Source organism: Pogona vitticeps, chromosome 4 (genome assembly GCF_051106095.1).
Source record: "Pogona vitticeps strain Pit_001003342236 chromosome 4, PviZW2.1, whole genome shotgun sequence".
Taxonomy (NCBI): Eukaryota; Metazoa; Chordata; class Lepidosauria; order Squamata; family Agamidae; genus Pogona; species Pogona vitticeps.
The window spans coordinates 53,026,992-53,051,041 of NC_135786.1; the positions used below are offsets into that span (position 1 = coordinate 53,026,992).

The 24,050-nt window shown below is 38.5% G+C and overlaps 1 protein-coding gene and 1 long non-coding RNA gene across 5 annotated transcripts in view; one reads left to right on the plus strand and one right to left on the minus strand.

The window, feature by feature from the left end:
- LOC144588991 (uncharacterized) overlaps positions 1-24,050 on the plus strand; it is a 193,393-nt gene that overhangs the window by 144,669 nt on the left and 24,674 nt on the right. The window lies entirely within an intron of this gene.
- The window catches only part of SCUBE3 (signal peptide, CUB domain and EGF like domain containing 3), a 171,138-nt gene that overhangs the window by 59,477 nt on the left and 87,611 nt on the right, over positions 1-24,050 (minus strand). Inside the window, exons 5-8 of one of the 4 annotated variants that reach the window (XM_072997394.2) lie at positions 23,355-23,477; positions 22,365-22,481; positions 7,791-7,838; positions 1,114-1,230 (exon numbers count right to left, since the gene is read on the minus strand). In XM_072997394.2, coding sequence (XP_072853495.1) covers positions 1,114-1,230; positions 7,791-7,838; positions 22,365-22,481; positions 23,355-23,477 — 405 coding nt within the window. Of the gene's footprint in view, positions 1-1,113; positions 1,231-7,790; positions 7,839-22,364; positions 22,482-23,354; positions 23,481-24,050 lie in introns of all 4 variants that reach the window. The other 3 variants (XM_020796180.3, XM_072997396.2, XM_020796188.3) reach the window with 3 other exon arrangements.

The window sequence follows — 24,050 nt, forward strand, 5'->3', positions numbered from 1 at the left end:
ACTTTTGTCTTCCCAATAGCCCTGCAGGATTCTATCAGGATGAGAGAAAGTGCACAGCCTAAGGTTTCATGGCACCGTGTGTGCTTGAACCCAACTATTCCAAGCCCCAGTCCAGTACTCAAACCATTATAGCACCATGATGAGTTACAAAATTTAACCTGCACACAAATAAATCACCAACAGGATTCTAGCCTGTGCATAAATAAAGTATTGTAATTAACAATATTAAAAGAGCAGAGACAAGTTCAGCAGACAGAACAGAGACATTGGCAACAAGGATATCAACCTGCAAAAACAAAAAGCCAGCTAGAAAAAGTAGTTTTGTCATGTCATCATCAATCATCATCATCGCTGGAAAGGAACCCTATGAAACACAGTCAGAGGTTATTGAGCCTTGCAGGGAAATAATGTCATAATTTGGATGTGACCAGGGAGAAATGTATTTTCCTTTCAACATCAACCAGCCCTACAGCATGATGTGAAACAGAAATACCTCTCCCTCAGATCCGAAAGTTTGGGCAAACTGGTATGAGAGGAGGAGATCCCTAAGGTACCATGGACATGATTTATAAATATAATCAACAGTACCTTGAATTGTGCCTGGAAACCAGTGGCTTGTTGGAAGATAGCTACAGTGTGATTTATGAATGAAAATCCACTAACAGTTTCTACTACATTGTAGATCTACTAGAGTTTTTAAACATTCTTGAGAAGCAGCTCTAGAAAACTAATATAATGTTGATATAGATTACTCCACCTCTATGGAATTTTATAAGGACTTTATTTATGCACAGATTTTATAGGCAAAATATTGTAAGATACTCTTGATTGTATGGGTTTTTTAATTTGATAACTACATTGCAAAATTTAGAAAAATAGAAAAACGAAAAGAAAGTTCAAATGTTAGTTTGGAAACTGAATTATATCAGTTCATACTAAAATGTGAGGCAAATGAATTTCTTCACCACCCCTACTCATACCACAAAATTACAGCATCTCACTTAGGCAAAGGACTGTTTAACAAGTATAAATGTATGCAAGAACTCAACAATATCCAGTTTTGTATAGAAAATGCCCTCGCAGACACTGGACATATATATGGTTGCTACCTACCTTTGCATGTTTTTCTGTCAGGTTGAAGCATGAATCCCATTGGACAACTGCAGTGTACACCAGTGATTGCATCATGGCATTTGCTATCGCAGCCTCCATTGTTGACAGCACAGGTCTCTGAAAGAAGAAAAATAATTAAGAACACTTTCAAGGTTTGCCTAAATTCAAGACATATGTAGTAGTTCTTGAAGTCTGTCCAAAGAAGGATAATAAAAATATTAATGCCATCTTCAACCTATTGAGAAAAGTCTGAACACTGACCAAGTAATGTCTAGTCCGAGAAGAGTTAAAGGTAGATTTATAGAAATAGTGGACCTAATTCTAGATTTACAAACATTTGGCTGAGATACCAAGTTTGAATAAAGTATTAAAATTTAAACATCTGAAGTTTAAATTTTGGTTTAGTGTAAATTCACATATCCTGAAAAGATGATTATCCACACATGAACATTCATAACACTATAAACTGCAAACATTCACAACAATTCTAATTTGCACTGTTTTGCTTATAATAAAACCAGATTTCAAGTTTTGTCTATACATAATCAAAAGAAATGGTCTCTTACACTTACTATCAAATACTATTTGCTGTGAGTTAGCTAAACTAATATCTAGTAACTTTTAATCCCTGTTCTTCATGTCTTGATTTTGCTCATATACTGGGAGATGGAGATGATAATTCATTTCCTACTGTAGAATGAACAGAAGTAAGAGAGAAACCTCCTCCCCCTCCTGCTTCTGCTGTGATCACTGTATATATGTATTTTCAAATATCTCAGTAGAATGCAGTATCATGTTATAGATAATTATTATATTCACATCTTTTTGTGACCCCTCCCCAGGTTGGATAGTATGGTATAAAAGTGTAATGAATGAACGAACGAACGAACGAACGAACAAACAAACAAACAAACAAACAAACAAATCTTTCTCAAAGAGGTCAGGAAGGCTGGTATGTGTGTGCTTATTCTGTCACATCAGTCATGTTGAAAGTGTGATTTAGGAGTGTCAGAGAGTAAGATAGGCAGTCAAGAACTTTCAGGAAAGGTGGTGGCTGAGAGGAAGAGTGCTTATCTGTTTATCTCTCTGTTGATTCTTCTGTTGATGCTTCTGTGCAAATGTTAACACCTACTGTTTTTAGAAGTAGTTTATATATATTAATTTCTTTTGCCCACCTGAATTCAGAAATAGGAAGTGAACCTCTCCTGAGAAAAAGGTTGGGGGCAGAAAGGGACATATTTGAAGGCGACGTCTGGCAAATACAAATACAGGAAGAGTCAAGCACTTACAATTTCCCCTCACAATCCAGCATTGCACACCTTGCCTCCTTCAACCCTATTTCAAATAATATGTCTGTCTCTGCCTTTTCCCTCCTTTTTTTACAGGGGAGATTAAAATGCATTTGAAGATTCATTTACCACACTTTACACTCTGGAATGTCTAACAAGGTTCATGTGACAGTGGCAGACCCTTTTGTTAAGGCCTGCATCTCCCGTAGATAATCAGGTATGTGTTGCACATTAGCATGCCTGTACTGTAGGAACCCCAGCAATATCCTGATGATATAATAGCAAACATGATGAAATGCATGGGATGGGGCGTCTCTCTTACTTTTCCTTCTTTATTTTATTGCTGTCGTTGTTTGATTATTATGTATTTGCCTATGTTTTTATTATCTGATTTTATATTGAAGCCGCCTAGAGTGGCCCGGTGGGCCAGATAGGCGGGGTGTAAATCAAATAAATAAATAAATAAATAAATAAATAAATAAATAAATAAATTGATTGATTGATTGATTGATTGATTGATTGTGTCTTTTTAAAATAAAAAGGGTTGGGCTTTTTTTGTCTTTCTAAAAGAAAAGGCAATAAAAACAGAACAGTTCTTCAGTTGTGTCAACTGATGAGCCTGAGATAACACGTTAGCATAGAAGTGAACTCATTTCTGTGCTAACAAGTTAAAGCCTTGTCTAAAACCAGCAGAGGCACTGCCTAGTCGCACTGAAACAATGGGAACAGAGCTTGAAAGTGACATGTTCGAATTACGTCTCCCAGAATCTAGCCAGCACAGTTAGTGACTCTGGAAAATGTGTATCCTTTACAAAGACGCAAGTAACATGTATGACAAAATATAAATTTATAAAATTTCACTTTTAAAACATATAATAATTATCTATAACATGATAATCCAAAAAAGAGTTGGCCCAAGAGATCTTGGCTGAGATAATTCCCCTCCTGCTTATGCCTTGACATAAAGGCAGCATGCATCTTTCATAAACGTTGAGCCCTCAATGTGCTCATCCTCTCAGGCCATCTGTTCCACAGAGTTATATTTTGTCAGTTAAACATATTGCAAAGATAGTAGTAGAAAGGTAAAGAGGAACATGCTAATAGAAAGGTAAAGCATATGCAAGAGTAAAAGCATTAGTGCCTAGGAATACCCATGAAATCACCTCAGATATGTAGGGGACTGTTCTTATGCTTTAAACTATTAACATTTTATTTTGCATCTTGCTGTCCCTATCAAATTATAACATGATCCTTTTGCAGACTTTTAATTTGTATTGGATTTAATTGCAGTGAGTAACTTTGTATTGCTCACATATGTCACCAGTTCACATTAATGAAGTATATTAAGTAACAGCATATCCTACTGCTAATCCTCTTGTGAGATGAACTAATGAGCCACACAGGATAAGAAAACATTTGCAAATAACTAAAACAAGTAATTATATTCATTCAGAGGTAGGACTTAAGATGAATCACACATTTGATAAGTGGGCTGTTGCCTACAAAAGCATATATCTCGGCAATACCAATAATTTTGAAGGAGCAGTTTTTTAAAATAAATCATCACACAGCTATAGACTCTGAGAGCAACTCTTTCAAAATCACGAGATGGCAGATTGTAAGATAGTTTCTATTGTTCTATGGTGATATCCTCTGTGAATGGTTGAGGGAAATGTGGTTTTCCAGGCTTAAATGAATAAACATGAGTCACTGAACCACACACAGTGTCCGCGACTGTTGGTGTTGACTCACAGGATGGGAAAAGCAAAGCACCCTTGCTTCCTGGTTGCCACACAACAGCTGCTTTGGGCTGCTATAATCACAGGCTGCTAATAAACAAAAAGATCCACTTGTAGTGAAACAATCTTTCATCTGTTCCTACTCTATGGGAATCTGGAAAACCATTAATTATGGCCTGGTTCTCAATGAGGTGGCAATCTTGCATTTCTCCTATACTACTTCAGAGACTGGGGGTTGGAGGAAGAGATAGGAAAAAACGTTTCTCACACTGAAAACACAGTGGCTGAAATCCAGCATTAAGTCAAAACTAGAGTAGCCTAACTGATAAGTCAACTCCTTCATGAGGTCCACTGATATTATTGGCTACTGTAGTTGTGATATAATACTGGATTTCAGCCTCTGTGTCAGTGTGAGATATAAGCTATGTTGTCTATGTGTAAGTATTTTTATTTATTCATTCATTTCTTACTAGCATGGAAGAATATTGAGTAAACTCCTTATCTAGTCAGAAGTGGCACAAGCACAAATTTATCATATCAGTAGGAAACAGACCTATGATCTAACTTTCAGTCTATTCTATCTCCAAATCATGACTTCAGCACTAGGATATGTAAGTGTTTGATATTCCTGTTGCACTCTAGCTGTGTTATAAAGGAGGTCTTTTTATTAACAGTCATTACAGCTCAAATTGTAAACATTTTGCCAATTTTCAGATCAGATGAAGAGAAACCACTGCAATCAGTAGACAGAAAGCTCATTCACTATTGAAAGGCAATGGTTTCCAGGATGAAACATGGGGGTTGTTTAACAGAGTCTACTAGACAGCTCCAGACTGAAAACAAATGAGTTTCTACAGAATGAACAGAACTGTCAAGCTAAACGTCCAAGATGAGAAGCATCAGACAAGATGACGTCTGATGCAGACTGACAGAGTCCACTGAACTGCGTAGCAGCTGAAGTGTGAACTACCATGGAACTTAGAGAATACCATGGAACTGTTGAATTGAACAGCATTTTCCATTTGCAAGTGTAACTGAAAATTAAAAAGAGGGAAACTCAAGTGTGTGTTTGTGGTTGAAAAATGTCTATGCAGCAGTTACATCCCAATGTGTGCAAGGAAGCCTCGAAGCTTGTTAGTTTTTATTCAAAATTCCCGAGGAAGCAATTTGATCTCAAGGAGGAATACAACCTTGTAGGCCAGAAATGAAGATAAATGTCATCCAAACCTCTTGAGGACACCAAGCTGGGGAACCCTAGCAAAGTGATTCACTTTCATGGTCAGAAACAGAAGGATGTCAAATCAAGGAAATGAGCAGTTTTCTGTGTAGGGTTCTGGAGTTTTTTTGTTTGTTTGTTTGTTTTTTGTTTTAACAAAAAGGTGGGGAGGAAAACATTTTGAGTGTTCTTGACCAGTAGTGATGGGGAGATGAAGTTGAGGAGAAATATTATATGCTGGTGTACATTAGTTACTGTTTTATTATTTTTTGTTTCATATTTCATGCCAATAAAATTGGGTTCTTTTTTAGCATATGAATTTTTAAAACTAATAAAATATGGTGCTTTTAGGAAGAAACAAAATTCCAGTAAAAGAAAATTGTAGCATATTTCCTGAGTATTTCTTGAGATCCAGAGACCTACTATGCTTATGGAGAATCATTTAGTACACAACAGCATTTTAAACATTCACATACTTCTTGATTGTATACGATTTAAAAAAATTCTGCATCCTCCACATCTTGGCAATATGTATGTCATCTTGTTTTACATAAGATGGCCATTCCTTGATAAATTGAGCACATTTTGAGTCATGTTCTTCCCACCTTAAATCAACAGCTTCATGTCACATTTTGTTATCCTTGATGGATCTCATATAGTCTAATGACTATAGTGAAGTTTCATCAAACAGATCCTAGCCTAGCTACTTTCCATATTACTTCCAAAAAAGTAGCATCAAAACCAGAATCAATCTATAATTGTATTTCTTGGCCCCGTAAGGGGAGCAGGAAGATCTGTGACAGATGCAGATTATTAAATTTGGACCATTTTTCAGGAAATGCAGAATGCTTTCTCTGAATGATTCAAGTAGAATAGTGTGTGGATGCATGAAATTTCATCAGTTGTCAGAACTCTTGTAATACAAAAGAAAGGGGTATGTTAGTGCAGCCAGCAATATGAGGGAGTATACAATCACACTATTTATGAGCCTTCCAGTGCACACTAATGTTGGCATAACAGAAGCAAAATAACTAAAGCTTACTACAGTTCAAATACTGGGCTACATATGAATAGCAGAAAACACTGGGTAGCAAAGATTAATCAGGGGATTCCTATCACCAAGAAGAATCCTTAAAAGAATATGTAATACTGTATTTTAGAAAGATGGCTGTTATTCAGCAATAGGGAACCAGTATTTTTCAGTGATTTGCATGGGGGGGGACCCTTTGAGGCCCTTTAGTGTCTCCAGATGTTATTGTTACCACCTTGGACAGACCAACTTTGACTCAGGCTGCTTCAAATTCAAGCCTGGTGCTTGACTCTTACTTCAAATCCCCAGTGCAAAATAAAGCAGTGCAGCAGAAAGCAGCCTTTTTTGGCATGACTCCTTCAAATCATAGTTTTCTTCTCATGTGCATTCCATGGAAGAAAAGAGGAATTACTCACTTACATTTGAGCCATATGCTTCTGCCTAGACTTCAGGGCCACACACAACAAAGTGCATTAGAAAAACTCAACCTTCACTAAGTCAAAACTAGCACAGAGTCTGGATGGGATAAAATGTGTCCCACACAGTTCTTCATTGTCACCTGCAAGTACGTCAGGTTTAATGTGGATACAACATCCACAGTGGTTACTGGTGTGAAAAGTATAGTACCCCATCTTTACTGAAGGTCCTTTAGCTTGCTGTTTCCAGTTATTCAGAATTCTTCCATAAGACAGAACAAATGTCAGAATTTGTTGTGTTGTGCAGTTGTAACAGAAAACCTGAGAGCAAGTTTACTAATTGGAGTACATACATGCTCCACATTTGACTCTGCCACAAATTCTTAATGCTTATACTGTACAAGTCAATACATCCTTTGTTGACTCCCCACCCTTCTTTTAACAATGCTACCCTTATAGGCATTAATGACAGTAGAACTTCTATACTGGCATGAAGAAATACAGGTAAGTACCCGAAAGAGACAGAGAAACTTCTGCAATAGTCCTGGCTAGAAGTACTGCTTAAGAGATACTACAATATAGAAACAAATATCAGAAGACATACTGCCCCTTATCCACAAATGTGGGTGGCTGTAATTTCTAGCAAAAGAACAGGCCACAAGCAAAAGCAAAGCAGGCAGCCACTTGAAGCCCCAAGTACAGTTGCTTGCATCGGCCTTCTCTATTTCCCACTCTTCCCTGACAGCCATGCAGATTACAATGACTAAAAGGAGATTTAGAAATGACAGTCGTGCCTCTGGCTGGGTAGTTAGTAAGCCCCAATGTCTTTTTTAATTGCCCTTCCGCCATATTCTGTAAGGCACAAGGTGAGGCATGCAGTTAGTAAAACAGCTCAGGCCCCTGTACTGAGTTATGTATTATATTTCAAAAGACAAAATGCGGCTACAGTTAAAATGCCTCATAGAGATAGAGAACAAAAATATTTACCATTAGAAAACGTCTGGGGGGTAACGTGCTGCTGGAGGTGCCTCTCCCCTGTTTAACATTATAAAAAATGTGGTTTAGAAACAGTATCCAGCAAGGAGTTTGGTTTTTTTAAAGATGTAAATATTCCCAATGCAAAGATGAGTCACAAATGTTCAGTGATCCCCTCCCTTCTCCCCCCACAATTCTGGCTAAAATCAAACTACCCAATCACTTAGCCAAAACATCAATCTCCTAATGATCTCCTACACGTTCATCAAATCACATATTACCTCTCTATCCAGTAGCACAGATGTGGCTTCACTAAGATTATGTAGTGGGCTTTTCAAGCTAACAATTAAAAGGGATAGAATAAAGAGAGGAAAAACATTAGTATTTAACTGTTAGTATGTAAACAGTCTTCTCAAGCCAGATGTAGATCCAGCTCTGGAAGACCTCCTTTACCAGAGAGTATAGTCTTCATTGAACAAAAGAGGTGCCAGTAAGAAAGCTCACATGCATGTAAAGTAAACTTGGCTATTCACAGCAGCAAAGACAGACCAGTGTAAAGTCTTAGCTAACACAGAGCAAGCCATCAATCAGCCTATATTTCAAGGGATGCTCAGAAGGCAGTGCATAGGTGCCTAAACTTTTAGAGTATATTGCCTCTTTGTGAGTTTTTACCTGGAAACCAAATCATTTCCAGAAGGGCAGCTATGTTAGTCTGCAGCAGCAAAAGCAATAAAGAATCCACTCAAGCCTTAAAGCAGATCTGGGCAAAGTGCGGCCCGCGAGCCGCTCCTGTCTGGCCCACCAGTTGTCGCTCCAGTCCGGTGTTCAAGCACTTGTTCAAGCCCAAGACAGACTGGATTCCTCTCACTGAACAAGTTGAACATCAAAACCATTTACTGTATAGCTTTTTGTCTTAAGTTGATCAGTTGCTTATCTTTAACATACCGCAAAAAAACTCTTTAGTATTTGTGAAGATTAACATGTTTAAAATAAAAACAATCATAACATCACTGTTTTGTTTTATTTTTAAGTGAAGTTGTTTCGCCCCCAAACACAGTTCAGATTTTTCATGTGGCCCCCTATAGAAATTAATTGCCCACCCTTGCCTTAAAGGATGACATGTGTAACACTAACACAGATTTGTGAACTGTTACCCAGAATTTCAAAATACATATTATACTGGGTGAGCAGGTGGGTGATCAGAAAATAGTGAGGTAACAGAAGAATTAAATGTAAAAAGTACCGACAATGACCACTGTTAAAACTGGTCATTCACTAAACTGGTATTGATGGCACAAATATCACACGGCCAGGTAAACCAATGAGCACCTGGAGTGTGATTTTAAAAAAATCATTATATTGATTCAAATTTCTGTGAGATTTTCAAATGCTTAGAAAGTTCCATTGTGTCACTAGAGGTCTGAAGCAGGATAACTGCTTGTTTTGATATTACAAGTATAAATTTGCATATCATGTGCCAATACACCATTAGAAACCATTTGGTGTATGGAGAATGTTTCTAGTGTAATTGACATTTTCAGGACTTTCTGCATTCACTTTCCTTCTGACCTCACTGTCTATGAAACAGAAACCAGTTTCCTGGTCTGGTCTGAAGAGCTGTTGCTGTGAAAACACAACAAACTAAAGAAAGGCACCATACAGATCTATATATTTATAGGTAAGAAGACAAACAAATAGTTGCAGAAACCAAAACCTTTCAATCTAAAAAAATAAAATAAGAATTAATGTCCAGCCTGGATTTATGGCAAATTCTAGATTCACTCAACCCTTCTAAGAAATGAACCTGTCTAGGCCTTCATTTCTGTATCCTTTATGTAGAAAAGTGCAGTTTGCAGCAACAAGAGGATAACTTTGTGAAAAAGATCAGTACAGTAATTCATGGGACATCTCAGAGCTGACTGACATTAATGTTTTACACTTGCAAGAACACAGGGAAACAGCTAATTTAGACAAGCCAAAAGCAAAGCTCAACAAGCTGGCAACACAAGAGAGCATATAAGCATGTGGAATAAATTATCCCAAAGGGAGAAAGAGAGAATCATAGTGTCTTGAGTGCTGTTTTACTAGACCTAATGAGAACCACATCACAAAGTGAAGCAAGAATGCCGTGAAAAGATGTGCCCTGAAAATGGAAGAGAATTAACGGACTTTGATACTCCCCACTGGTCTTTATGTTGAACCCATCATTCCTGGCATTTTGTTAAAAAGAGTAACTTGAATACACTTGAGAAACAGGACTTTTGGTTTTTTTTTAGAAATCAGACAGTTTGGGAAAGATCAGTTTTTCCCTTCCTATAAGATGAAAGCTAGTGGGATGTTTTTCTTCTCTCGGCAACAGAGAGAATATAATATTTTATATATGATCAGTGCTGAAAACATTATTTTGTGTGTGTGTTTCATGGATGTACATCAAATTCAAATGTCTACCTGTTGTGCTACTCATGTATTTTCCACTAGTATTGTTATGGTTCACTAAGTAACATTGCTTGACGGTGCCATATACTTGCTGAATATTAGCTCTCATACTTCCTACCACACATTTGGACTATTTGAATGTTTTTACTTCATTTATTTATTTATTCATTCATTCATTTGTATCAACAATTTCTATGTTGGCATTAAGCAGTCTAAGAAATGCATCCAAAGGGAAGCTAGCGGAAGAAAATACAAAGTTCAAAGGCTTAAGAAAATGTCCAACAAACAGGTGATCAGAGGCAAAGGGACTGGGGTAAGATCCAAGTAAACTCAGTTGGGCCAGGGTGGCCTAAATGTTTTTACAGGCCTGCTAGGTCAGGGAAAACCAAAGGGTCCATAAATCTAGCTCTAGTTTAAGAGAAGACATCATAGCTCAAGGAACACTTCATTCTGAACCTCTAGCTGGTTCAGCACAACATAATTGCAAAGGTTCCCAAATCTAGCTCCAGTCACGTTTTATTGTGAACAGTCCTGTGTTAAAAGCGACACTTTTGCTACAGGTTTCAGCAACACAGAGAGATACACAACAAATCAGCTAACTGTCTCTACAATGTGGCCATAAACTAGTAAGTTGCTCTTTAATATTTTCCTCTGGCGCAAGGCCTGAGGTTCCAAGACCACTCTACACTTAACAGTCACCCAAAGGATTTCCTTGGCAAATATACTTAACATGAATAAAATTACTGTTTGTTTCAAAGAACATGAAATAAAATATTACAGAGACACAAGTCTACTACATACAGCACTTTCTAGGCCAATCAGAAGGCACAAACTGTCAGAATGTTCTGATTAGGCATGTCCTGCACCTAGATACCAAAGATTATTCTCAGAATCTTTCCAACTAAATTCTAGTAGAGTATGGGAAGAACAGCTCACATAGAGGAATGGGGGTTCGGTACCTATCCCCAGAATTTTTTGGGGGGGGGAAGGCAACCTCCACTCCAGTCATGAGCTACCCTTTCCATGCACAATTAGAAGCTGGTTTTCTTATCTCCTGACATATTATTGATATTTTAGGCCACCAATAGCAGATCAACCACTTTAATTATAATATTTTAAATAAATTATGCAGATGAAGCAAATCTGCATACATCTGCATTCTTCTCCTCTTATCTCTTAGGAAGGGAAACAAGATGCTATGGAACGCAAGACATCACTTCTACTGAACATATGGAGATACAAAGCTTGGACATGTTACCTTTTTGGACTATAAATCCAAAATCCAGATTTATTGCCTCCAAAGTAATTTTTCTTAGCTTTAGGAGATTATTTCCCTTATCTAGCAAGGTATTATCTACTTTTACCAGTAGCTCCCTGGTATATCTGGCAGAGAGGTCTTTCCCGTGATCTGATACTTCATCTTTTCAGAGGAAAGTAATAAGGATTGAAACTAGGAACTTCTGCCTGCAAAGCACATGCTCTACCACTGAGTGACATATTCTTCACAATCATTTTCAAACTTGCTTCTGCAGCCGGATGGCCAAAAACTTGATTTTATTTCTGTCTTTTAAAATGAAGATTTAACCATTCTCAGAATACTGAGTGCATAAGACACCAAATCCTGCTTTTTTCAAGGTGCTATCACCATCTGTGTACACAAATACATGTTACATACATTATTTTCATTCCGTTGCCATGTTTGTGAAGCTAGTCTTCTACAAAACCATTTTATTCACTAATATGTTTTTTTATAGAAGATAAATCTCTGATACATCAACCTCAACTGATCTCTCTAGTCTACCCTTTGATCCCAGGCACAAGGCAACCTTCATTAGAACTGACTTGGTTGTATAAAAGGAATGTTATTCATTATCTACATTTTCAAAAGCAACATTAAAATGCAGAGTGGGGAGGGGATGAAAAACACTGACCATGGCTTAATGAAACTGTCATTCAAGCAAACTGATTGCACTTCCTGCCATGGTGTGATCTGAAGGGTGCTTGTACTAGGTGACCCCGTTTGGAGCAGCCCTTCAAACACACTGCATTCAATTTCAAAGTGCTTGGCCAAAGGAGTGGGTTTGCATTTGCCTTGCTGGAAACTTTATGCCTTGTGAAATGATGAAATATTTCAGCAGAAATGGAGGATGAGAAGAGGGTGGGTGAGGATGTTTGTTTGCTATGGCCCAGCAAAGGAAGGAAGGAAGGAAGGAAGGAAGGAAAGTTACAAATATCCAAGCCAGTATCATGCCCTCTCACTTCAGCAATAAATCTGTCCCTTGAACTTGCCCACTAGAAGAGTGGGATTAGATGCCTGGTAAAAACCCTTGACTGTACAATCCTACAGTGTTTCAGAAGAAGAGCAGCTGAGCAGAGAATATGCTGTAATGTATATGAATGGGATGCTTCAGTCTTCATCACTTCTCTCTGCAATTCACACAGCTGGCAGGGAGAAACAGAGGACAAGCTCCAACTATGTGCTCTGCAATAAGCACCTTCCTATTTTCAGTGCTAGGTGTCCCAGCTAGCCACTTTGGCTGGGAGATCTGGTAGCTATAGTCCAAAAAGGTAACATCCCAAGTTTTGGTCACAGGGACAAGTTTCTTATGTGTTCAGTGGCTTGATCTTGTTACACAATTCAGAACAGATTCTTGAACAAAAACAGAACTCATGAACAACATTGATGATTCCCCCTCTGTTCCGAGGCACAAATATCTATACTTGTTGTTTTTCAAAACCATCTATCCTGGATAGAGAGCTCAGTCAACAGTTACACTTGACCTGAGCTACTGATCTTGTTTGATGTGTGAGAGGAGAAGAGGATGTGCATGTGCCCAGGAATTGCAGTTGCTCGTTCACATAGCAGGAAGCTGTGATTTTCTTTTGCAGTTGAACAGGGCTAGAAAAATATTTTCAAAGTCTTCTGTCAGTGGAACCTTGGGGACTGTTTAAAACAAGTCTATTCCTGTTTTTCACCTTCCCCACTATAGGCAGTATTACCCACAAGAGTGTTCTATGAGAATTTCAAGAAGTGAAGACATCTGCATCAAAGGTGAAAGGATGAAGCCATGTTTATGGCAGAGGCAAGATTTGAACAGAGTTCCTGCTTCCTTATTCAGTCCCCTTAGCATGTTGACTAAAGAAAAGGGGGGGGGCATTATAGCACTTTAAAGAGTAACAGATTTATTTCAGCACATCTGTCAGTCTTTAAAGTGCTACAATATTTTGACTTTCTTTTTTCTTTTTCCCCCCAGCATGTTGAGATAGATGAATATGGCTATTGGTCTAGAAGTTCCTCTTGGCATGTCTATTAACTGAAAGCATGTGGGATTGAAAAGAAAGTTGTGTCACTCATCAGTGATAAAATTTCATAAATTATTCCAGCTAGAGCTTCCGGGTTAGCAGTCTCCTAGTCCCCAGGATTTCCAGGCCAAAAGCTGAAAGAAGTGGTGGATCCTTGTACAACATATAGAAAATAATGTATGCATGAGAGACAAGACAGAAAATGTTGATTTTTCTGTACTATCTCTTAAATTTGTGTATAATATAGATTAAAACACTTGGACTGAGCCAGGGAGCCTTGCATCTATTAGGATGGGGGGAATTGGAGCCCAAGCATTAAAATTACCTCACCTGCAAAGAGCAAATGTTCTCTTTTCCAATTGCTCTGAGATTGGTCTCCTTGTCTGAAGAACCAGACAGACTTCAGCCTGTACCTAACTTGAACTGGTTCACATAACCGGAGAACACACACTAAGAGAGTTAATAAAGTTAGATAATTTTTTATGAAAATGGTTTAAATTGGATTTTGTTTATTTCTTTAAATATTCAATTATAGAAAGCATCCCTTTTTGTAAATAATCTAGTTCCAAAGGAAATCCAAGTGTAATACAAACAAATATGTTGAAGCTTACATTTATGAATTCATAAAGCTGAATTACAACCATCTGTTAGATATAGAGATAAAGACTGGTTTTCTGACTAAGAGAAAGAATTATCATGGGGTTAAGCATTACAGATGACACAGTAATCTGGACAGTCATGCACTACACTTTTTACTGGATACAAGGTCTAAAATATTATTAAAGATGCTAGAATCTAGGATATAAAAGCCAAAATTTTGTTGTTCAATTATGCTGGCAGAAGAAAAATGGTTTTCACTCACAATGGCAATTTGCTGCTAATTAACAATTCCCCTCTGATTCCTCTTTGCACACCAGGTTGGTAGTTTGCTGTGTGATCAAACATCCAAGTATGGACTCATTAATCAGTGCCATTTCTCTCTTACTCATATAAATGCCATGTTCCCCTGAAAATAAGACATGGTCTTATATTAATTTTTGCTCCAAGAAAAGCATTAATGCTTTTTTTCAGGGGATTTTTTTTTTCATGTTCAACTATTTACATTTATTGAAATGCAGCCATGTCATCTTCTTCTGGTTGCTGCACAATGGTGGAGGGCGGGGTTTAACTTAACTGGGGCATATTTTTGGGGTAGGGTTTATATTACAAGTATCCTGAAAAATCATTTAGTTTAGTCATTCAGTCATGTCCGACTCTTCATGACCCCAAGGACCAGAGCACGCAAGGCCCTCTTGTCTTCCACTGCCTCCTGGAGGTGGGTCAAATTCATGGTGGTCACTTTGGTGACACTGTCCAACCATCGCATCCCCTGTCGTCCCCTTCTTCTCTTGCCTTCACATTTTCCTAACATCAAGGTCTTTTCCAGGGAGTCTTCTCTTCTCATGAGATGGCCAAAGTATTGGAGCCTCAACTTCAGGATCTGTCCTTCCAGTGAGCACTCAGGGTTGATTTCCTTCAGAATTGATAGGTTTGTTCTCCTTGCAGTCCAGGGGACTCTCAAGAGCCTCCTCCAGCACCACAATTCAAAAGCATCAATTCTTTGGTGGTCAGCTTTCTTTAAGGCCGAGCTCTCACTTCCATACATCACTACAGGAAAAACCATAGCTTTGCATACTTTTCTTGGCAAGGTGATGTCTGCTTTTTAAGATGCTGTCGAGGTTTGTCATTGTTTTCCTCCCAAGAAGCAGGCGTCTTTTAATTCCATGGCTGCTGGTCACCATCTGCAGTCATCATGGAGGGCAAGAAAGTAAAATCTGTCACTGCCTCCATATCTTCTCCTTCTATTTGCCAGGAGGTGATCCAACCAGTGGCCATGATCTTAGTTTTTTTTTAATGTTGAGCTTTAGATCATTTTTTGCGCTCTCCTCTTTCACCCTCATTAAGGGGTTCTTTAATTCCTCCTCACTTTCTACCATCAGAGTGGTATCATCTGCATATCTGAGACTGTTGATACGTCTTCCGGCAATCTTAATTCCGGTTTGGGATTCCTCCTGTCCGACCTTTCGCATGATGTATTCTGCAAATAAGTTAAATAAGCCGGGGGACAATATACAGACTTGTCGTACTCCTTTCCCAATTTTGCACCAATCAGATGTTCCATATCCAGTTCTAACTGTTGCTTCCTGTCCCACATATAGGCTTCTCAGTAGATAGATAAGGTGGTCAGGCACTCCCATTTCTTTAAGGACTTGCCATAGTTTGCTGTGGTCCACACAGTTAAAGGGTTTTGCATAATCACTGAAGCAGAAGTAGATATTTTTCTGGAACTCTCCGGCTTTCTCCATAATCCAGCACATGTTAGCAACTAGTTCCTCTGCCCCTTTGAAATCCAGCTTGTACTTCTGGGAGTTCTCAGTCCACATACTGCTGAAGCCTGCCTTGCAGGATTTTGAGCATAATCTTGCTAGCGTGTGAAATGAGTGCAGTTGTACGGTAGTTGGAGCATTATTTGGCACTGCCCTCCTTTGGGACTGGGATGTAAACTAAAGTTTTCCAGTCCTATGGCCACTGTTGAGTTTCCAAACTTGCTGGCATATTGAATGTAGCACCTTAATAGAATCATCTTTTAAGATGTTAAATAGTTCAACTGGAATACCATCACCTCCACTGGCCTTGTTGTTAGCCGAGCTTTCTAAGGCCCACTTCACTTCGCTCTCCAAGATGTCTGGCTCAAGGTCAGCAACTACATTATCTGGGTTGTCTCTCCTTGCTATTCTTTCTAAGTCTGCATTCAATTTTCTGTAACTTTCCCTAGCTCCCTTGCATTTTGTTTCCCTTCTCTGCTATTTGAAAGGCCTCATTGGACAGACACTTTGCTTTCTTGCATTTCCTTTTCTTTGGGATGGTTTTTGTTGCTGCCTCCTGTACAATGTTATAAGCCTCCATCCATAGTTCTTCAGGCACTCTGTTCACCAGATCTAGTTCCTTAAATCTGTTCTTCACTTCCACTGTGTATTCATAAGGGATTTGGTTTAGATTATATCTGACTAGCCCAGTCGTTTTTCCTACTTTCTTCAGTTTAAGCTTGAGTTTTGCTATAAGAAGCTGATGATCAGAGCCACAATCAGCTCCAGGTCTTGTTTTTGCTGACTGTACAGAGCTTCTCCATCTTTGGCTGCAGACAATATAATCAATCTGATTTCGGTATTGCCCGTCTGGTGACATCCATGTGTAGAGTTGCATCTTGTGTTGTCGGAAAAGAGTGTTTGTGATGACCAGCTTGTTCTCTTGACAAAACTCTATTAGCCTTTGCCCTGCTTCATTCTGAACTCTAAGGCCAAACTTCCCTGTTGTTCCTTTTATCTCTTGACTCCCTACTTTAGCATTCCAGTCCCCTATAATAATAAGAAGAACATCTTTCTTTGGTGTCAGTTCTAGAAGGTGTTGTAAATCTTCATAGAACTGGTCAATTTCAATCTCCTCAGCATTGGTGGTTGGTGCATAAACTTGGATTACTGGGATATTGAAAGGTCTGCCTTGGATTCGTATTGAAATCATTGTATCATTTTTGAGATTATATCCTATTACAGCTTTTCCCACTCTTTTGTTGACTAAGACGAGTGAACAGGACTGTAAACTAGTGATCCTGTTTAGGAATTCGCAAGTATATAGAATGAGACTTAAAGAAAAGTGTGTCTTCATTTGAAACAGCCATTTCCGAAGTACCAAAGACGTGTAGAGTGCATACAGAAGTTTACGATTACATTCTGCTGGATTAACAGGAGTGAGTGAGTGATGCCCTTTACATGTTTTTGGAGGCTAATAATTACTCTCTGTGATCTAACAGCTCTATTCAGTTGCAAAGTGAAACATTTTAATTGTTTCAGACACTAATTTATATGTATAATTCAGGAACTATCTTCAATTTCATGATAGTAAATTACATGGGAATTGGATTTTTTTTCTTGGTGATTTAAATACCCTCCTAACAAGAATTGCAAAAAAATGAGAGAGAAACTTTAATAAATTGTATTGTTTTACACCCCTCAATTTAAATCAATGCACTCTTGTTCACAGAACTAAGAGCAAGAAAAGAAAAGAAAATCCAAATCCAGAATATACTGCCTTTAAGTTTTTAGAAAAATTTGACATCCTTAAACTAAATACTGTATTCAGAGGTAGAGGGAGTCTGAGTTTCCTAAAACAAATGATACATTTCTAACATAAAAAGTTGACTGAATAGAAAGACCCTCTGCGACTGAAAGGTAGTCAGAGCCAGAACATAACTGGCCCACTAAAAATAATAGTACATCTCCTGAAATAAGAATGCATAGATGGATCAACTAGGCAGCATAGATACAAACCAACTAAAGCACATGCACAAAGAAAGCCCAAGAGGATTCTAAACACAGAATAAAAAGAGACTCAGTTTGAGATGTTTTTCTTTCCATGTCTGAAGTGGTACAGGAAAAAACATTTAGCCACAATGTTACATGGCAAAAAGGGAAGAGGTGGCTCATGGGAGATGTACAAAGGAGGCGTACAAAAGGAGATGTAAGAACTACAGTTTAGAATTCCACTTGGGGAAATAAAACGGCTGATCATAATTCCATATGAGCAAAATTAAAGATGAGGCTTGGCTGCTTCACATTATTAAGCTTTCAGACTGTGTTCTTGAGCACATTACTTGGAAATTCAGCTAAAATCAGTAAGACTTATTTCCAAGTTTATTTGCTTAGAATCCAGGCGCCAGAGCTTCTGGACCACAATTCTCCATATATAACATAAAATAATAGTACCAAACGGATAATTTGGGAATACAAACTGGTTGTAAGATACTAATTTACTGCCACAATTGATGGCATATTTGCACCTTACTACTATGATACTAAGAAGGTGGAGAGAAGAAGTAAACTTTGGAATGGCTATTAGCTGGGGAAGGAGTATCATCTCATGGGATATTCAATCAAAGAAGCCTTAGAAATCCTCAAGAGCAGGAGCTAAACTAGTTCACCTCTCAGCAGTTTCCAGCAAGAAATTGCCTTATTAAAAATATGGGTAGTTTCTGACAACCTCAGTGGATGCATTCAAATCAAATATCTGAGCTGCTTTTAATTATTTAAATACATAACAGGAAACAATGACTTATAGCAGTTTGTGCCTGATTACTTCCTACACGCAATTTCTTACAATTAATCTGCTGTCAAGCTGTGCAGGCATCTGCACACACAAACCACATACTCTGATTTCCCTCCTCCATTTTGACAACTGCTGTCAGGCTTAAACTACATGATTTCAAATTGTATATTAGAAAAAGCTGCTATGGTCTAATATTAACCTCTCCAACTCAACCCTGAGAAATCAGGGAATAACATGACAAGGTAGCTTCCATTTTTGTGCATGCATCTAATTCTTTCATTCAATACATTTAAAGATCTGTGACTCCCCTGCTGCAAGTATAAATGACAGAATGCAAGTCAGTGAGAAAGTGAATCTGAAAATGCAATTGAGTATGCATAGGTATGTACATATCTTAAAAGAAACGGAGATGGGCAAACATGAGTATGACAACCTTCCAACAATTTTCACTGACAAACATGTTTATGTTGAAATTTTAAACACGCCTATTTTTTAAAAATAATCTTTTAATTTTTGATACATACCTCTCCACTAATACTTAAGTAACTGATGCCATAGTTTTCAGAAAGGGAAATACATTCTTGCATTGCTTAAGCATAGAAACAGATATTAAAGTTAACACGTGAGTGTGGTGGAATGCCCAAGTCATGCCTGTCCATCATATGGAGCTCTAGGGCAGGAGCCTATGGCAGGACAGGAGGGGCGGAGTCAAGAGAACAGTTGGAGACTGAGGGAGTGAGAGGAGTTTTTGAAGGGTTAGGACAGAGATTGGAAAGTTGGTTTGTGTTAGAGAATAGATAAGAGATAAAAGTAATAGGAAATAGATAGACAGTCATAATGTTACAGTGGTTAATGGGAATGAATACAAACAAGCAAATGTGTAATCCTATCCAAGTTTAATGATTGAACAATAAAAGAACATCTATGACTTTACTTCTGTGACTTACCAATGAAACAATAAATAAAACTGTTATATTTGGCAGCCCAGGTCTAAGAACATTATTTAGTACAATGTGGATAAAGATCTCCTTGTGGCAGCGTATAAATGGAGAAACTAGTACATCATGTCCGAAGGTGGAGGGAAAACATACAGGGGAAACTGGGGGAACACGACAAAGTGGTGGCAAAGCGGTGGGATGTGAAGCGAATAAACTCCAGTGAGCCAAAGAAAAAAGAAATTGTCTGAGTCTGAGGGACCTGTTAGTCGAGGGCTGAGGAGAAGGAGTGGGAAACCCTAGAGCTCTTAGTGAATAGCTTGGAAGGGACTCAGTTGGAGACTGAAGGAGTGAGAGAGGAGTTTTTGAAGGGTTAAGACAGAGATTGGAAAGTTGGTGTGTGTTAGAGAATAGATAAGAGATAAAAGTAATAGGAAATAGATAGATAGTCATAAGATATTGTTACAGTGGTTAATGGGAATGAATACAAACAAGCAAACGTATAATCCTATCCAAGTTTAATGACTGAACAATAAAAGAACATCTATGACTTTTCTTCTGTGACTTACCAATCAAATAGTAAATAAACCTGTTATATTTGGCGCTTTACAAGGAGTAGAGGACAGAAGTCCTTAAATGTTGAAAACACACATAGCTGGAACTTTTCTCACCCCATATCATTTGCATTAGCTTGTTTTGTCCCGTGAGCAGTCTTCAGTATTTCTTTGAAGTCTTTCTCAATCTCATATTTCCAGCACCAATGTGCTTTCTGTGACAGCTGCTTCTCCCCTCAGTTCCAGCAATTTACAGTTGATCTCTTTGTAAATTACTGAGCAATCCACAGTAGGATTTGGGGAGAGGCTATGGCTGAGTGACAAACACATGCTTTGCCTGGAGAAGGTTCCAAGCTCAGTCCTTAGCATGTCCAAATAGGACAAGGAACCATTCCTGCCTAAAACCCCGGAGAGCTGTTCCCACTCAGTGTTGACAATACTAGGCTAGATGAACTCAATCTAAGACAGCTCCCTATGTTACTAAATAATTTTCAGGGAGTTTAATATCCCTTTCTTTTCTCCTTCTCTAGTAAGCATTGATTCAATAAAGGAAACCATGGCCTCTAGTTTGTAAGACCTGAGGGCTGCTAATGATGGAGCCTTTTGGAGGATACTAATTTGCAGGGTCACCGTAAGCCAGGAGGCACTGAAAAGCCCATAACAACAAAACATAACAGCAAGAAGCCCAGCTTTGCATTAAAACATGCATGGGTAGAGGAACATGCACTAGTAGAGAAACTGTAAATATCTCCATTTTCATTTTTGGGGTGCAGGCTCACAAAGGATTGCAGGACTAGAAGATCATTAATTTGACAAGCAGAGCTTGCCCCCAAAGTCAGCATTTTATTCTACATGCTATCTCAGCAATACGCAATGTGCTGGCTGCTTCAATCAGAAACTACCCCAACTGACCTGTTATATATTCAGCATGTTACATTGTGTTTACTTGTTATAAACCTTTGGTCAATTGAATTGAATCTTTTTGTGCTCAATAACCTGTCAACACTGGAAAGTATTACTCAAATCTCCCTCTCCCCCAAACATACCTCCTTCTGCCAGTATCAGAATCTAAGCAAGTTCAAGTAGCTGGACCACTGGGTGCAATGTAAACATCCTCAGATGTGGATATTGTTTCAAATCCAAAGGGTGAATGATAGCAGAAATTACAGTGGTGCCTCACAAGACGATTACCTCGCAAAACGATTAATCCGCAAGACGATTAGTTTTTGCGATCGCTGTTGCACTTCGCAAGACAATGGTTTCCTATGGACGATTTTCGCAAGATGACGATTTTTCCCCATTGGAACGCATTAAATCGATTTCAGTGCATTCCAATGGGGAACCGCATTTCACAAGACGATGTTTCCTATGGACGATTTTTGCAAGATGACGATTTTTCCATTGGAATGCATTAAATGGATTTCAATGCATTCCAATGGGGAACCGCATTTCGCAAGACAATGTTTTCGCAAGACAGCGTTTTTTGTGGAACGAATTTACATCGTCTTGCGAGGCACCACTGTAGCTGTTTGGCCCAAACCGCAGCTTTACTGTTTATGTCTAGTATTCTGAACATTTTTGAAAATCTATTAGAACCCCCTTACCCCATTCTGCCTGCACAGTTGGTTTGTAGGGAGAAGAGCAACTGAGTATACAGTGGACCCTCTACTTACAGAATTAATCTGTATCAGAACGGTGGCTGCAGGTCGAAAAGTATGTAGGTCGAGTCTCCAATGACCTACAATGCATTGAAAACCAATTAATCCCATAACCGGCCGTTTTTGTTCCATTTTTGTTTTTTTCTGGTCTGTAGGTCGCTTCTCAGGCTGCAAGTCGAACCTAAATTTTGCGGCCAGAGAAGTCTGTAAATCGAGCTGTCTGTAAGTCGAGGGTCCACTGTATATTTTTTAGATATATACCGTACTCAATATATTTTTAGATCTTGACTGTAAAGTTGCAGCTTGTATTACAAGGAGGTGGCAAAAAAACAACCCAAGTTCTCTTTAAGTTATAGAAGTAGAAACCTTATATATAGAACATTTTATAAATACCGTACACTGTTCCCCATTAACAAAATGTGTACATACATACATACATACATACATACATACATACATACATACATACATACATACATACATACATACATACATACATACATACATACATACATACATACATACATACATACATAAAGATTGCACTAAACTTTCACCTACCTATGCATGTCTTCCCATCAGAATGTAGCACAAACTTCACATGACAACCACACTTTGGTCCTTGATCTGTATCATCACACGTATGCTGGCACCCTCCATTGCCATAGTTGCAGGTCACTGTAAGGAGCATGAAAACAGGCAATCAGTAAATGGCAGCTCTCAGATATTATATAATAATGTCAGTTCTGTAGAGACAGAGATCAGACTATCAGGATACTGGAAATGTCAATCAAGTCCAACCTAAATGATTTATGCAATTTGAAACCACTTACACAACCATCCACAAGATGCTCAATCTTGCGCTCTAAATGCCATTGGACCTCAACTCTAAGAACCCTAGCTCTCAAATGCAATGGTGTGGAATTCCAAGAGCTGTAATTCAGAAAGTGAGAACTTTGAGATTGGAAACTATTGTGTAGCAGTGTTCGTCTGATACAGCAAAAGTAGCAGAGAATCTTGTAACATTCTAAATAGTGATAAATGTATTATGACAGAGGCTTTGCTGCATTACATATCTTAAGACTACAACAGTCTAATACCATCAAGGTGTGCTGGAGCACACCTCTGATTATCTTCAGGCAAAGGCTATTACTACAAGTGGTTTTAAACTTACCACATTACTCCCATATTCCCCATCATTATAGGGAAATGCATTTGCCGCTTATCAGATGCAGGAACAAATTGAAAAAAACTTGTCCTGACATTTAAAACTCTACAGTTTTCTTGCCCTAATTATTTAGGAGAGCTGGTGGCATGGCATATTTCTCTTAAGAGGACTTGGTCTGTAGATACCAGAGTTTTGTTGATCCCTTGGACTAATGTGGCAAATTCTAAGCTTTGGCCATTTTCCCAATTGGCTCCAAAGCTGTAGCATTGTCTCCACAAGCACCTTCACATGGAAGGTGGACAAATTTAGATGAGGTTTGAAAACTTATCTGTTCAACTTGGAGCCATACAACTTTATAATTGAGTACCAAAGCAGTTACTTACACTTGCAGTCTCGTTGATTCTTGGTGAGCTCAAATCCAGGTCGGCATTCACAGGCAATGCCACCTTTTGGTGTCTCCCGACAGATGTGGGCACAACCATGATTCTTGTTCATGCAGTTCATTCCTTCTAAAAGAGAAACAAAACAACATAAAAGATACCCATAAGACACAAAGAACACAAGGAAGAAATTCAGGTATATGCACCATAATTGTAAAAAAAACACACGTATAGATGAAATCAGATGGGTGCTATAAGGTGTAACTTGGAGCCTGGGATGTGTTGTTCAGAATGGCAAGTATATCTGCTTATTGTCTGTAAGAAGTGCAGATTCTACAGCCCGCATTAGTCACAGGCACTACACCAAAGTGGACAATCTTTACCTTGTCAGATATTTTGGACTTTTAATTCCCCAAAGCCCCATTAAGCATGGCCAGTTGTAACAGCGTGTGTGAACCAAAGGTTCTATACCTCTGTAGTGGGTACTACTTCCATGTCTGATCACTGACTGACAATGACAGCAAGTTGACGTGCACTATACAAGTCAAACCAGATATTCAGTCAGTACTTCCAAGAGCATACAGAACAATGTAGTTAGGCTCAGCTGACTATGCAGAGGCCCTAAATGAATGTTTGTCACTTCTCTACCATTGGAGAAAGAGCAAAGCAACTTTCCTGGGTCAGCTAGAGAAGCTCCAG